The 16,927-nt window shown below is 45.7% G+C and overlaps 1 protein-coding gene across 1 annotated transcript in view; it reads right to left on the reverse strand.

The window, feature by feature from the left end:
• PLCB3 (phospholipase C beta 3) overlaps positions 1–11,815 on the reverse strand; it is a 106,496-nt gene extending 94,681 nt beyond the window's left edge. Inside the window, exon 1 of the mRNA XM_077287589.1 lies at positions 11,651–11,815. Within this exon, the coding sequence (XP_077143704.1) occupies positions 11,651–11,749 (99 nt within the window). The 5' untranslated portion in view covers positions 11,750–11,815. The remainder of the gene's footprint in view (positions 1–11,650) is intronic.
• Positions 11,816–16,927: the final 5,112 nt, after the last annotated feature.

The raw sequence follows: 16,927 nt of genomic DNA on the forward strand, positions 1-16,927 counted from the left end.
CCATTTAAGCCGCTGAGTCAATCCCTTTAAAACTATTTAGATGAGGCTTATATGCATATGAGGCTGTGAATATTGGGTCAGGAGAACCGTGGTTAGTCCGTGAATGGTTGTGACACAAGGATGTGTGAATGCAGAATTAGTGATTTTTGTCCTACTGAAGACAGGAGCGGAGGGTGGGGAGAGGCTTCTGCTGCAGCCAGTTGTACCGCAGCCACACACAAGACAATGAGACGACGGAGAAGGACTGACCGCTGGAAGTTCTACTGATCTCAAGAAAATGGCTTTTTCTTTATCTCCCATTCCCTTTAAATTTGTAATCTGATACAGGGAACCAGGGTGGATATGGGGGGTTGGGGCTCAGCGGCTTGGGGGTGAAGGGGGCTGGTCAAGAGGCGAGTAGTCAAGATATATCATTGGGGATAGGCTTCTTTTGCACATTGTTTCTGTACAGCTTTGTTAAAGTGACCTGTCACCAGATCAAAGGTGCTCAGTTCGTGATCCTCCCCAGAGGATCCTGTGAGCCACACCCCCTCATAAATACAATAAAAAGGAACATATCTCTGGAACCATATGGCGGATTGTACAAAAAGAAAAACTGGAATACTCAGGGGAGCAGACGGAATAAAATAAGAACAAAAACTGGACACTTTTCACCTGGTGACAGGTCCACTTTAAGAGGGAGAAACAGCATAATGGGTGGAAGCCTGACACAGTTTGAGCATTTACCGTAAATTGATAATAAATGCCGGTTTGTATGAAGAGGTCGATTTCCTCCAGCCTGCATGCTCCATTAGATGAAGAGTAGCTACAAGAATAGCCGTATTCTAAGAAACAGCTGTATATCTAATACCAATGCACAGGGACATATTCAGAAACGCCTTCACGAGACTGTAAATTAATTTGCAACTATCCAATGACACATTCTCATACCATTAAAGAAGTTGCAAAATATGGTCGCACGGCAATCAGCTGATCGCATACGGTTCCTGCACCCCCTATCCTTCCTGCAAACTGCTAATTTGACTCGAAGAAGCAATAAAGTTGAAGTATTGAGTCAAAAGATGGCGAAACGGATTCCCAGCTGTAAAAGCTTTAGACCCGCCATTAGAAAACGTCTGCGGAGAGAGATAAAAGACAACGGTCTGAGGTTATTAGATTCCTTTTCTGGCATATTTTTGTGCTGAATTTTTTCGGTCTGATTTATTAAAAGAGTTGGGGAAAAAACTTTTGTAAAGAATTAGAAGTTATTATTATAGGCCATTTAGTGAGCGTTCAGACACATGTATGCAAAGCTGATAGCATACGGACAGCACATGCAACAATGTACGTTAATGTGGTCGATGAGACTTTCCCATGGAATAGATGCACAAAAAGTAGCCAAAAGTTGGGGTATGACCAATTGCAGAAACTCTAATTTCTGAGTATTGACTAGCAGTCACCCTGACAAAAGAGCACAGTCCTGTTTCGTTGGGTGTCATTTTCAGCAGCACATCAACATGAAATGTGCTGCCGATAACATGATGTTGTAGGATGGTGCACAGCACGATTGGATTAACGATTGTTCAGTGCGCATACAATTCTGGTCGGCCTGTCTAATCAGTGTAAGGAAATCACTGCATTCACCAACTCCGTGTTTTTAGGGGGGTTTTTTAACAATGTTTTTGGAGCAGATTACATGCCAAAATCCACATAAAAAAAAAAACGCATCAGTTAGGGCATGTGATCATGTCAAGTACAGAAATTTCTGCATCTGTTGGCAGGAAAATTTGAGGCATAAAACAGGCACTTTATTTGATGCAGATTTTCCCCCACTCATTAGTATGGGTGAAATCTGCAGCAAAAACGCTGATAGGAATTGATTTAAGGCTATGTTCACACTTCGCATTTTTGCTGAATGTTTTTATTCTGCTCAAAAGCTGCTACAAAGCAGGGTTGGCTGCCTTTTTTTGCTGTGTTTTTGTTGTGATGAAGTTTAGTGCCCCCCCCCCAAAAAAAAAAACACGACATATCTGCAACGTGTGCACAGGCCCTGACAGCGAGCATCTACTCCACTCCTAGCCTACGTTCCCACGATGAGCTTTTGATGATGTTGCACCTATTTAAATTAGGTTACTGCCTTTTTTTAACATGTGCTTTTAAGGCTATGTGCACACGTTGCGGATTGGCAGCTGCAGATTCGCAGCAGTTTTCCCTGACTTTACAGTACCATGTAAACCTATGGAAAACAAAATCCGAAGCATGTCAATTCTTTGTGCGGATTCTGCAGCGGTTTACACCTGCTCCATAATAGGAATCCGCACAAAAACCCAAAAAAAAAAACTGAGGTAAATCTGCTGTAATTCCGTAAGTAATCCGCGGTGCGGTTTACCTGCGGATTTACCAAAATCAGTCCGGAAAAATCCACAGAGTAATCCGCAGCGTGTGCACATAGCCTGACACTGCAGTTTTTGTCTCCGTTAGGGATGTGATGCTTTAAATAAAGCTGCTTTGTTTTTGACACTTCCTGGTATTTAACTTTGACAAAACTTTATTGACACCCTGAGACGTGGAATACTTACGTTTTTGATGAATTTCCACTGCAGAAACTAAAAAAAAAAGCCCTAAAAAAGCCTGCGTTTTTTTTTTTTTATCTGCAGATTCTCCGCATCTAGTGCGAGTCTAAGGGAAAATCTGCACATAAAACTCCGTGTACCTGCAAGGGAAACGGACATGCTGTGGATTTGGAAACGCACCACAGGGCAGTTTACGCAGCATTAAAAAAAAAAAAAAAAAAAAGCACAGTGGCCATGAGATCTCTATAAATCCCATCTACTTTGTTGGAACTGAAAGACGCTGCGTTTTGGAAGCAGCAAAAATACGCAGAGTCAAAAATGCTTCAAAAGCTGACGGTGGGAACGTAGTCCTAAAAACACACAGTGGTTTTGTGCACGGTTTTGTAAGAACACACTTGTTTATCATGTTTTGATGTTTTTTTTCATGTCTAAGGAACCCATCTGGAGGATTTCACACCCCAAATTTTTCTATATGCATCCAGCTCTTATAGAGACAAGTCCAGCAATATCTTTACATGGCCGATCTGTTTCTTCATTACTGAGAAATCAGCGTTTGAATTAAAGGGAATGTGTCACTCCCGGGACGTATATGACCTATTAATATGGGCATACAGGTAATAGAAATGTTACTCTAGTCCTACCACCTCATATTAATGGTCTTTTGGTGGAGAAATGTTATATTATATTCTGTCTTTATGCTAATGATTTCCAGGCTCCGGTAGTGCCGGGTATTGATGAGCAAGTTTCTCGCATCACACTCGCAAGTCTGACCACGGCCTAACATTTCTGAAAGCTGTATGCCCATATTAATAGGTCATATATGCAAATGACTATAGTAGAACTTATCCTTATGGCAATTTTATGAGCAAATTGCAGATTTGCTGTGATTTATTATTGCAGCTTCTAATGCAGCTTTTGCAGCGGTTGTAGCAGTTTGTGTTGAGAATTTTGCTGGGGTTTTTTTTATTGCAAATTCTAATGCAGTTTTTATTGCACTTTCTGCTTTTATCAGTTTCTGATGCAGGTTTTAATCAACTTTTGTCACTTCTTTCAGCGTGTTTTTTACCCATTGAAAGGTGCTGAAAAAAAGACGCAGGTATCAGGTTTTGCAGCTGCATTTTTTTTTTTGTGCCAAAACTTGATGAAGCAAAATCAGATTTTTTTTTTTTGCACTAACCTTTATCAGCATGCACAAGAGACGAATGTAGCGTGACAAAAACGCAGCAAAAACAGAAAAAAAAAACGCAAGAAAAAACAAGCAAAACCTGCTTTTTGGAGGCAAGTTTCTTACTGCCAAGAGAGCAGACAAAAACACTGCAAAAATGTCTAATGTGAACATAGCCTGATCGCATCTGATGCAGTTTCTTTGCCTTGGAAACGTGCCAATAATAATCCCTCTTGCTACATCTCATACAATATGTAAAACCACAATAAGGAGCAAACAAAAAACATATTTGTGGTTACAAAAACCAAATATGTTTTAGAGGCAGTTTTTAGATGATGATTTTTCAACCAATATAAATCCAAGCCAAAATATTCTGTTCGGACGTATCGGAAGTGTAGTTTCAGAATTGGAGGCTTATAACCTGCTGGAAATGTCAGAAACGAGACCTAATTCTATAAACTCTGCACCATGAATGTATTGCGGAGGACTACTACTCCACCGTCCGGCCACGAGGGACACCAGAGGGATAGTCCTGCTTTCTAACAACCTGTTCTGATAGATCAGGCAGTAAACAAAGTAACACAAGCCGGGTTCATTACTGAGGACTAAATCACATCCAACTGCAACAAAACAACAAGACGCATTGTGGTGTGTAAGCGGCGCTCTGCTGGAGCTACAGAATCCAGCCCAGGGCGTAATTCACATGGGCAAAACCGCAGCCGTCAGCAAAAGAAGAAAGATACAAAGGTGGATTATATGCGAGTGCAGCTTGTTACACCACAAAGCAGCGGCCTGTACCCTGCAGCTGGCCCGAAACTACAACCCCCAGCATGGAGCCACAGGAATCAGATGGCTGGCGAGTAGTCCGTGTGGGCCCTATAGATGGTCCTCACATAGGACGGAGCGAGCGGCCTCCGTTATGTAACATCAGCAGCATTTCCTGGTCAGCACTCAGATCGGATGGAAATGGGGTCACGGCTGAGAAATAATAATGTCAGGACCCTCTGACACAACTCACCGACGTCCGCTGGGTTCTAGTTCTTTGCTTTTGCAAAAAGGGTTAAATTCTTTTGTAACGCTCACATTTTCCAAAATATAAATGGACCAAAGGTGCGCCCAGGTAGCGAACGCACGCACACGACCGCTCCAGACGTCATCTCGCACCCAGTAAGTTTACACTACGCAGTGGATTTAAAAACGGATTTCTGCAGCTAAAATCCTCGCTCGGTTTTTGCACTAATTCAGGCGTTTTTACACCCACTAATAAATGCACCAAAACAACGCCAGGCCAGCGAGCAAACCTGCGGACTTCAGGTCCCCACTGACATGAAAGGGTAAAATCCGTCCCCAAAAAAGAAGCGCTTCAGCAGCAGAAATGGACAGGATGCAGATGAGAAAAAAAAAAAGCAACAAAAGACAATTGCTGCAGAAAATTAATCCAACACTTGGCTGATACTGTACAATGTGGCGGATTTTGTGCACTTGATGGCACAGGTAAGAGCCTTCCCCTGTAGGTACAATGGCTCAGAGCTCAGAAAGAACCCAAGAGATGCCGGCTGCTAATGTCTGGGCCCCCGGCATTGTTCTACTCCCCAAGGATGGAGACCAAGTCCCCCCATAGAGATCAAGAAGAACTCTGAATTCAGGCAACAGCCGGAGAGCACCGATTCACGCTGACACAATGTAACGACACATATGCCACAGTCATCAGCCAATCAACGTCAGTCCCCCCTGTAAGTATGTGTTACACCCCCAGACATTGGTAGAGGCACGGCGTCCGCAGACTGCATGGCTTCTATTAATGCCAACAGTGGTGGAAGCCTCTGCCACGTCACAACCCGAACCTGCAAGACGGGGACACAGCACTATAATGTCCGCTCCCGGCCCAACACTGCAGCCACAGGACATGTACGACACATGTATGTACGACATGTGCATAGTATGTACGACATGTATGTACAACATGTACAGTAAAGAGCAAAAGTTTGGACACACCTTCTCATTTAAAGATTGTTCTGTATTTTCATGACTATGAAAATTGTACATTCACACTGAAGGCATCAAAACTAAATTATCACATGTGGAATTATATGCTTAACAAAAAAGTGTGAAACAACTGAAATTATGTCTTATATTCTAGGTTCTTCAAAGTAGCCACCTTTTGCTTTGATGACTGCTTTGCACACTCTTGGCATTCTCTTGATGAGCTTCAAGAGGTAGTCACCGAGAATGGTCTTCCAACAATCTTGAAGGCGTTCCCAGAGACGCTTAGCACTTGTTGGCCCTTTTGCCATCAATCTGCGGTCCAGCTCACCCCAAACCATCTCGATTGGGTTCAGGTCTGGTGACTGTGGAGGCCAGGTCATCTGGCGTAGCACCCCATCACTCTCCCTCTTGGTCAAATAGCCCTTACACAGCCTGGAGGTGTGTTTGGGGTCATTGTCCTGTTGAAAAATAAATGATGGTCCAACTAAACGCAAACCGGATGGAATAGCATGCCGCTGCAAGATGCTGTGGTAGCCATGCTGGTTCAGTATGCCTTCAATTTTGAATAAATCCCCAACAGTGTCACCAGCAAAGCACCCACACACCATCACACCTCCTCCTCCATGCTTCACGGTGGGAACCAGGCATGTAGAGTCCATCCGTTCACCTTTTCTGCGTCGCACAAAGACACGGTGGTTGGAACCAAAGATCTCAAATTTGGACTCATCAGACCAAAGCACAGATTTCCACTGGTCTAATGTCCATTCCTTGTCGTCTTTAGCCCAAACAAGTATCTTCTGCTTGTTGCCTGTCCTTAGCAATGGTTTCCCAGCAGCTATTTTACCATGAAGGCCTGCTGCACAAAGTCTCCTCTAAAGGGTCCCTTTCCACTTGCGAGGAAAACGGATGCGTGCAATCCGATTAAAAATCGGATTGCACTCTGACCAATGTTATTTAATAGGTGGCTTTTCATTTGCGATTTTTTTCTCAGCCGAAATCGGACTGAGAAAAATCTGGATCGGCTGAGAAAAAAAATCGCAGCATGCTGCGTATTGCTGCGATTCTCGGACGAGACTCGCCAATGCAAGTCAATGGGTGCGAGAAAAAAAATCGCACAGCACTCGCAACATGCGAGTTCTGTCCGATTATTACGCACCAGTGTCCTTTGAAAAGCCGGCAATTCAGTGCGGTGTACAGTAAAATCACACTGACAGGTTAGAATAGAGAAGATATATACACATAGAATAGGTATATATACATATATATATGTCAGTGAGACACCTATATATGTATATTTATATTTAATGCAGCGCTAGATAGCTTAAAAGCCTCTAATTCAATTGCCGGCTTTTTCCTTCTCCTTCACAAACCCGACATGATATCAGACATGGTTTACATACAGTAAACCATCTCATATCCCTTTTTTTATTACATATTCCTCTTCACTAATGTAACAAGTGTCTGTGTGCACAATTTGGGGGATCTAGCTATTAAATTAAAGGGTTAAATTGCGGAAAAACTTGGCGTGGGCTCCCGCGCAATTTTCTCCGCCAGAGTGGTAAAGCCAGTGACTGAGGGCAGATATTAATAGCCAGGAGAGGGTCCATGGTTATTGGCCCCCCCATAGCTAAAAACATCTGCCCCCAGCCACCCCAGAAAAGGCACATCTGGAAGATGCGCCTATTCTGGCACTTGGCCACTCTCTTCCCACTCCCTGTAGCGGTGGGATATGGGGTAATGAAGGGTTAATGCCACCTTGCTATTGGAAGGTGACATTAAGCCAGATTAATAATGGAGAGGCGTCAATTATTACACCTATCCATTATTAATCCAATTGTTGGAAAGGGTTAAAAAACACACACACACATGATTAAAAAGTATTTTAATGAAATAAACACAGCGGTTGTTTTAATAATTTATTGCTCTCTCATTCCATTTTCATACCCTCGCTTGGCAAAACAATAAACACACAAGATACATACCCTCTCTGATGAACTGTCACGTCCCACGAAGTAATCCATCTGAAGGGGTTAACTAATATTACAGGCAGAGCTGCGATAATCCACTCGCTCGTACCTGTAATCCCCGGGTGCTGAAAGGAAAGCAGTGATCTGTACTTACATTCAGTCGCGGTGATGCGCCCCTGCTGGATGTTCTCATGAACTGCAGCCTGGGAACTTTTTCCCACGCTCCAGGTCATATGAGGACATCCACCAGGGGGCGCATCACCGCGATTGAAGGTAACTATAGGTCATTGACCTACATTTCCTTCAGTCGCGTTGATGCGCCCCCTGGTGGATGTCCTCATATGACCTGTAGCGTGGGAAAAAGTTCCCAGGCTGCAGTTCATGAGAACATCCAGCAGGGGCGCATCACCGCGACTGAATGTAAGTACACATCACTGCTTTCCTTTCAGCACCCGGGGGATTACAGGTACGAGCGAGTGGATTATCGCAGCTCTGCCTGTAATATTAGTTAACCCCTTCAGATGGATTACATCGTTGGACCTGACAGTACATCAGAAGGTATGTATCTTGTGTGTTTATTGTTTTGCCAAGCGAGGGTATGAAAATGGAATGAGAGAGCAATAAATTATTAAAACAACCGCTGTGTTTATTTCATTAAAATACTTTTTAATCACGTGTGTGTGTGTTTTTTTACCCTTTCAAACAATTGGATTAATAATGGATAGGTGTAATAATTGACGCCTCTCCATTATTAATCTGGCTTAATGTCACCTTCCAATAGCAAGGTGGCATTAACCCTTCATTACCCCATATCCCACCGCTACAGGGAGTGGGAAGAGAGTGGCCAAGTGCCAGAATAGGCGCATCTTCCAGATGTGCCTTTTCTGGGGTGGCTGGGGGCAGATGTTTTTAGCCACGGGGGGGCCAATAACCATGGACCCTCTCCTGGCTATTAATATCTGCCCTCAGTCACTGGCTTTACCACTCTGGCGGAGAAAATTGCGCGGGAGCCCACGCCAATTTTTCCCGCCATTTAACCCTTTATTTTAGCAGCTACAGCGGCCAAATTTTGCACATACACACTACTAACATTAGTAGTGTGGAATATGCAAAAAAAATGGGGATATGAGAAGGTTTACTGTATGTAAACCATGTCTCATATCCTGTCGGGTTTGTGAAGGAGAAGGAAAAAGCCGGCAATTGAATTAGAGGCTTTTATGCTATCTAGCGCTGCATTAAATATAAATATACATATATAGGTGTCTCACTGACATGTATATATGTATATATACACATTCTATGTGCATATATCTACTCTATTCTAACCTGTCAGTGTGATTTTACTGTACACAGCGCTGAATTGCCGGCTTTTCAAAGGACACTGGTGCGTAAAAATCGGACAGCAATACGGATGTCATACTGATGTCATACGGATGGTGCGATTAAAAAATCGCATGGCACTCGCATAACACTCGCATGACAATCGCATACGTTCCATCCGTTTTTTCGGTCCAGATTACGGACCGTTTTTTATCTCGCAAGTGGAAAGGGACCCTAACAGTTGTTGTAGAGATGTGTCTGCTGCTAGAACTGTGTGGCATTGACCTGGTCTCTAATCTGAGCTGCAGTTAACCTGCGATTTCTGAGGCTGGTGACTCGTATAAACTTATCCTCAGAAGCAGAGGTGACTCTTGGTCTTCCTTTCCTGGGGCGGTCCTCATGTGAGCCAGTTTCTTTGTAGCACTTGATGGTTTTTGCCACTGCACTTGGGGACACTTTCAAAGTTTTCCCAATTTTTCGGACTGACTGACCTTCATTTCTTAAAGTAATGATGGCCACTCGTTTTTCTTTACTTAGAATTTTATTATGGCAAGAAAAAAGCAGCTAACAGTCTATTTAGTAGGACTATCAGCTGTGTATCCTCCAGACTTCTGCTCAACGCAGCTGATGGTCCCAACCCCATTTATAAGGCAAGAAATCCCACTTATTAAACCTGACAGGGCCCACCTGTGAAGTGAAAACCATTCCCGGTGACTACCTCTTGAAGCTCATCAAGAGAATGCCAAGAGTGTGCAAAGCAGTCATCAAAGCAAAAGGTGGCTACTTTGAAGAACCTAGAAAATAAGACATAACAAAAAAGTGTGAAACAACTGAAATTAAGTATATCATTTCACATGTGTTAATTCATAGTTTTGATGCCTTCAGTGTGAATGTACAATTTTCATAGTCATGAAAATATAGAAAAATCTTTAAATGAGGTGTGTCCAAACTTTTGGTCTGTACTGTATGTACGACACATGCAATGCTACAGACCCTTCATCTAATTGTACCCATCACTCACAGGAGATCCTACACACACCTTGTGTGAGATTGTAGAAAGTCACTCACTTGTACATACTAACCCTAAGCAATTGCACATAGATCTCACATGATTGTACATAGATCTCACATACGATTGTACGCACCGCTCACGATTGTACATAGAGCTCACATACGATTGTACGCACCGCTCACATGATTGTACATAGATCTCACATACGATTGCTCACACCGCTCACATGATTGTACATAGATCTCACATACGATTGCACGCACCGCTCACATGACTGTACATAGATCTCACATACGATTGCTCACACCGCTCACATGATTGTACATAGATCTCACATACGATTGCACGCACCGCTCACATGATTGTACATAGATCTCACATACGATTGCTCACACCGCTCACATGATTGTACATAGATCTCACATACGATTGCTCACACCGCTCACATGATTGTACATAGATCTCACATACGATTGCTCACACCGCTCACATGATTGTACATAGATCTCACATACGATTGCTCACACCGCTCACATGATTGTACATAGATCTCACATACGATTGTACGCACCGCTCACATGACTGTACATAGATCTCACATACGATTGCTCACACCGCTCACATGATTGTACATAGATCTCACATACGATTGCTCACACCGCTCACATGATTGTACATAGATCTCACATACGATTGTACGCACCGCTCACATGATTGTACATAGATCTCACATACGATTGCTCGCACCGCTCACATGATTGTACATAGATCTCACATACGATTGCTCGCACCGCTCACATGATTGTACATAGATCTCACATACGATTGCACGCACCGCTCACATGATTGTACATAGATCTCACATACGATTGCACGCACCGCTCACATGATTGTACATAGATCTCACATGATTGTACGCACCGCTCACATGATTGTACATAGATCTCACATACGATTGTACACACCGCTCACATGATTGTACATAGATCTCACATACGATTGTACACACCGCTCACACGATTGTATACATCTCACATACGATTGCACGCACCGCTCACGATTGTACATAGATCTCACATACGATTGCACGCACCGCTCACATGATTGTACATAGATCTCACATGATTGTACATAGATCTCACATACAATTGTACACACCGCTCACACGATTGTACACATCTCACATACGATTGTACGCACCGCTCACGATTGTACATAGAGCTCACATACGATTGTACGCACCGCTCACATGATTGTACACACATCTCACACGGTTGGACACAGATCTCTGGATCACATACAACCTTGCTTTATCTGATCTGCATCTATTGATCTATGGAGATATAAAGTTATGTAACTGTGGCCCTGTCATCTGTACAGCGCACATGGACAACTCCGAGCACGTCCATGGACTGAAGCCCTCATCCTGCGGCTGTCATGGCACGCTGGGAGTTGTAGTACCACACTGGATGACAAGCAGCAGGCCTCGGGTTAAGAACACTACATCATAACGAAAACTTTCTGTAAAGCAGAACAACAAGTGCCAGCATGCCACAGGTCTGCCCGGAGCGTGCAGCGCCCCCTGTGTGACGGCCGGGACCTGCCCCCTCACTATTAACCCCTGACATCCTGGCCGTGCCCCGCTCACCTCATCCCACTTGATGAACTTGCTGCCCCGCTGCAGGGTCTCCGGCACCCGGACTGGCTCCAGCTGGAGGGCATGGACCCCGGGCCGGGCCCCCGCCATGGCTGCAGGGGAGGACGGAGGAAAAGTGCGAGGAGACAGCGGCCAGAGAAGAGCAGAGACTGAGGAAGGGAGGAGAGGGGAGGAGAGGAAGGAGGAGGGAGAGGAGCGGGGAGGAGACAGGAGGAGAGCGGCGGCCAGCAAGGGGTTAACTGTGGAGGACACGCGTGGGGGCCCCACACCAGTATACTAGCGGCGCTGGGGAGCTACACCATCATTCATGAGGGCACTGTGCCTGGCACTATTCATGAGGGGGCACTATGCCTAGTGCTATTCATGGGGGCATTGTGCCTGGCACTATTCATGAGGGCACTGTGCCTGGCACTATTCATGAGGGGGCACTATGCCTAGTGCTATTCATGGGGGCACTGTGCCTGGCACTATTCATGAGGGCACTGTGCCTGGCACTATTCATGAGGGGGCACTATGCCTAGTGCTATTCATGGGGGCACTGTGCCTGGCACTATTCATGAGGGCACTGTGCCTGGCACTATTCATGAGGGGGCACTATGCCTAGTGCTATTCATGGGGGCATTGTGCCTGGCACTATTCATGAGGGCACTGTGCCTGGCACTATTCATGGGGGCATTGTGCCTGGCACTATTCATGAGGGCACTGTTCCTGGCACTATTCATGAGAGGGCACTATGCCTAGTACTATTCATGGGGGCACTGTGCCTGGCACTATTTATGAGGGCACTATGCCTGGCACTATTCATGAGGGGGCACTATGCCTAGTACTATTCATGGGGGCACTGTGTCAGGCACTATTCATGAGGGCACTGTGCCTGGCACTATTGATGAGGGCACTGTGCCTGGCACTATTCATGAGGGCACTGTGCCTGGCACTATTCATGAGGGGGCACTATGCCAAGTACTATTCATGAGGGCACTGTGCCTGGCACTATTCATGAGGGCACTGTGACTCATTCTATTCATGAGGGCACTGTACCTGGCACTATTCATGAGGGCACTGTGCCTGGCACTATTCATGAGGCACTGTGCCTGGCACTATTCATGAGGGCACTGTGCCTGGCACTATTCATGAGGGCACTGTGCCTGGCACTATTCATGGGGGCACTGTGCCTGGCCCTATTCATGAGGGCACTGTGCCTGGCACTATTCATGAGGGCACTGTGCCTGGCATTATTCATGAGGGCACTGTGCCTGGAACTATTCATGAGGGGGCACTATGCCTAGTGCTATTCATGGGGGCACTGTGCCTGGCACTATTCATGAGGGCACTGTGCCTGGCACTATTCATGAGGGGGCACTATGCCTAGTGCTATTCATGGGGGCATTGTGCCTGGCACTATTCATGAGGGCACTGTGCCTGGCACTATTCATGAAGGGGCACTATGCCTAGTACTGTTCATGGGGGCACTGTTCCTGGCACTATTCATGAGAGGGCACTATGCCTAGTACTATTCATGGGGGCACTGTGCCTGGCACTATTTATGAGGGCACTATGCCTGGCACTATTCATGAGGGGGCACTATGCCTAGTACTATTCATGGGGGCACTGTGTCAGGCACTATTCATGAGGGCACTGTGCCTGGCACTATTGATGAGGGCACTGTGCCTGGCACTATTCATGAGGGCGCTGTGCCTGGCACTATTCATGAGGGCACTGTGACTCATTCTATTCATGAGGGCACTGTACCTGGCACTATTCATGAGGGCACTGTGCCTGGCACTGTTCATGAGGCACTGTGCCTGGCACTATTCATGAGGGCACTGTGCCTGGCACTATTCATGAGGGCACTGTGCCTGGCACTATTCATGGGGGCACTGTGCCTGGCACTATTCATGAGGGCACTGTGCCTGGCATTATTCATGAGGGCACTGTGCCTGGAACTATTCATGAGGGCACTGTGACTGACACTATTCATGAGGGCACTGTGCCTGGCACTATTCATGGGGGCACTGTGCCTGGCACTGTTCATGAGGGCACTGTTCCTGGCACTATTCATGAGGGGGCACTATGCCTAGTACTATTCATGGGGGCACTGTGCCTGGCACTGTTCATGAGGGCACTGTTCCTGGCACTATTCATGAGGGGGCACTATGCCTAGTACTATTCATGGGGGCACTGTGCCTGGCACTATTCATGGGGGCACTGTGCCTGGCACTATTCATGAGGGCACTGTGCCTGGCACTGTTCATGGGGCACTGTGCCTGGCACTATTCATGAGGGGGCACTATGCCTAGTACTATTCATGGGGGCACTGTGCTTGGCACTGTTCATGAGGGCACTGTGCCTGGCACTATTCATGAGGGCACTGTGCCTGGCACTATTCATGGGGGCACTGTGCTTGGCACTATTCATGGGGGCACTGTGCTTGGCACTATTCATGGGGCACTGGCTGGCACTGTTCATGGACACTGTGCCTGGCACTGTTCATGGTGGCGCGGAGGCATCGTTTATACGAGAGGCTTCTAGCTCACAGCGGGGACGGCCCCTCCATCGCCCCTTCATGTATCCAGTAGTTTGAGGCTATGTCGGGTGATCCAGGCAAACGCAGGCTCCCGCATGTTCCTTTTCAATGCCTCATCCTTCCGTTGTCTCAGGAGGTAAGAAAACACCTGTACACTCCACCCAGCTGAGCGGGCATACTTATGGGGGGATCCAGGGCGGTAGTTGGGGGAACGTCACATCATGAGGTATCTTTGGGGTGAGGACACGTTCACTCCTTGTCTGTGACATCTTGTCCAAATTAATATTTGGATTGCGGAGGGGGCACAATCTGCGTTTTACGTGGCCCCCTTGTTTGGTGAGACCCAATTTTTGGAATTTTCAATGTTGAAGTGATCCTGGAAGCACAATGGGGGTCTCCTCTGAAGGGGATTCTGCGATCTTTGCACCAAATCCAACATTTCGGCAAATTTGCTCCTCCGAGCCCAATGGTCATGGCTGATATTCTTCACAGCAGTCCTAGTGTTTCCTTCTATCTTGCTTTCCTAGGACTGCTTCTTTTCTCGCCTCGCTCCATACCTGCTCCCCCCAATGTGTCGGTGACACCTGTCTGTAGCAGAGGTGCAGGGAGTAGCCCGTCCCGTCACATTCCGCACATACCGGTGTCCTACCTCTTCATCCCCCAGGTGACTCCTCCTTACACCCCATGGCTGACACATGCCGGTGCTGGCTGGCCCTGGCCCAAATCTTCTGCTCTCAGTCCAGGTATGTAGGAGAATGGGGCCCTGGAGATTGTCAGAGACTTGCAGAAGGGGGGGGCTCCATCTACTTGATTTTGGCCCAAAGATTTTCTAATAGGGATAGGCGGAGGACAGTAGAAGGCCATAACGGAGAGGCGTCTGCGCCGAGGAACTTCCTGAGTCTTGAGAAATCAGTAGTAAAGTGTCACTAACTTTTTACAACATTCTCAACTTTATTACAAGTAGTAAAGACAAAGCCGGAGTTACACAATGATATGAAGATTTATACAGTTCGTACCCGGCGTTGTGCCGTCCTCCCTGAATGCATGGCGACATGAGCCGGAGAGTCTCCGTGTCGCAGAAGTCCTCCTAGATGGTAACGTGACAGAAGAGGATACAAGGAGGTCACCTGAATCGGTTAAGGCTGTGTGCACACGTTGCTGTTTTGCAGGTCTTAAGTGCAGCGCTGATGTACCGCTGCGATCTTTCTATTGTTTCCCGGAGCAATCACTCAATTGTCACCTTAAACGCTATAAGCGGCCGCACAGTCTTACAACCATTTCCCTGCAAGGTTAAGAAAAGAGCGTGATGTTACACAAAAGCTGGAAAATGACTTCAACCTGTAAACACAGCCTAAGGAAATGTTTAAAGGGAATATGTCAGCAGCTCTGCTATGTAATCTGAGAGCAGCACGATGTAGGGGCTGAGAGCCTGATTCTGCCGATGTTATTTACTAGGCTGTGTGTTGCTGTTTTAACGAAATCAGTGTTTTATCAGCAGGAGAGTATCACTACAGGACTAGGTGTCTTGAGAATCCTGGTCCAGCCACGCCCCCAGCACTGATTAAAAGGTTTCTGCCTGTGTGCACAAAAGCTACCAATCAGTGGTGTAGGCGGGGTTATACTCAGCTCAGCATTCAGAGCACTGCTAGATCTGCAGCTGAGAAAACAGGGATTGTGTCAAAATGACAGCATACAGCCTAGTAAGTGACACATCACTGGAATCCGGGTCTCTGCTCCCACATCATGCTGTTCTCAGACTAATGAATCTGCTGATAGATTCCCTTTAAACCTTCCTTTGTAGGTGGTTTCCAGAGCACCATCCAATATATGTCCTCGTATAGAAATAGAATAATATGTATTGTCCATGTGCTGTCCTCCATAGGAAAATTCTCTCTCCAGTGCTGTGTATTGGAGATACAGTACGTACCCCATAAAGGCCTCCTTAAGACGTTAGTGATTTTCTCTTACAAATCGGTCCGAGATTCATCAGAGTTTGGACAGTGTCTGTTTTTACCATTAGAGTTTCATCAATTTTCCACAGGTGAAAAAAAACACTGATGTGGGCTTCTCGACCCCTAATCTTGCATTGATGAGATAGATCCAAGCCGGAGAATTCTCTGATTTTGTTCAGACTTCTCGGTCAACAAAAATACCCGACCGTGTGAACAGCCCCATAGACTATAATATGAACGAGTGTTATCCGTGAAAAACGCTGATACAACTCGTACTAGAAAAAAACGATGTCTTAATGAGCCATAAATTAACCTCCAACCATATAAACAAACTTACAACACAACTAGAACTATTAAACAAACCAGAATCTCCTCCAAAAGAGAGACCCTCTGTAAACAACTGTTCCAGTGGTTTTGCCCCTCATCAGTATAGAGCAGAGAACTGATTGGCTGTAAAATGATCTATTCCGATAGGTGGATCACACGATATCACCTGTTTATAGAAGTGTTACCTGTCAGTGTAATCCTGCCTCTGATGATAATGAGACTACTGAAAAGTCTACTGTACAGAACAGGATAGTGATATATAAAAAAAAAATAAAAAAATAAATTGATACATTTAACACCAAACAATTGTTTAAACAAGTTATTTTCTAATTCCACTTTCTCGTTAGCATTGTTTATGGCAACCAATTGGAAACCATGTTTTACCAGTGAAGTTTACTAGGTGGAAGCTAAAGCCTGGTTTGTGGTCGGAGCTCTAATGCTGCCCGTTCATGTGAGTGCTCTGAG

Source organism: Ranitomeya variabilis, chromosome 2 (genome assembly GCF_051348905.1).
Source record: "Ranitomeya variabilis isolate aRanVar5 chromosome 2, aRanVar5.hap1, whole genome shotgun sequence".
NCBI classification, from domain to species: Eukaryota; Metazoa; Chordata; class Amphibia; order Anura; family Dendrobatidae; genus Ranitomeya; species Ranitomeya variabilis.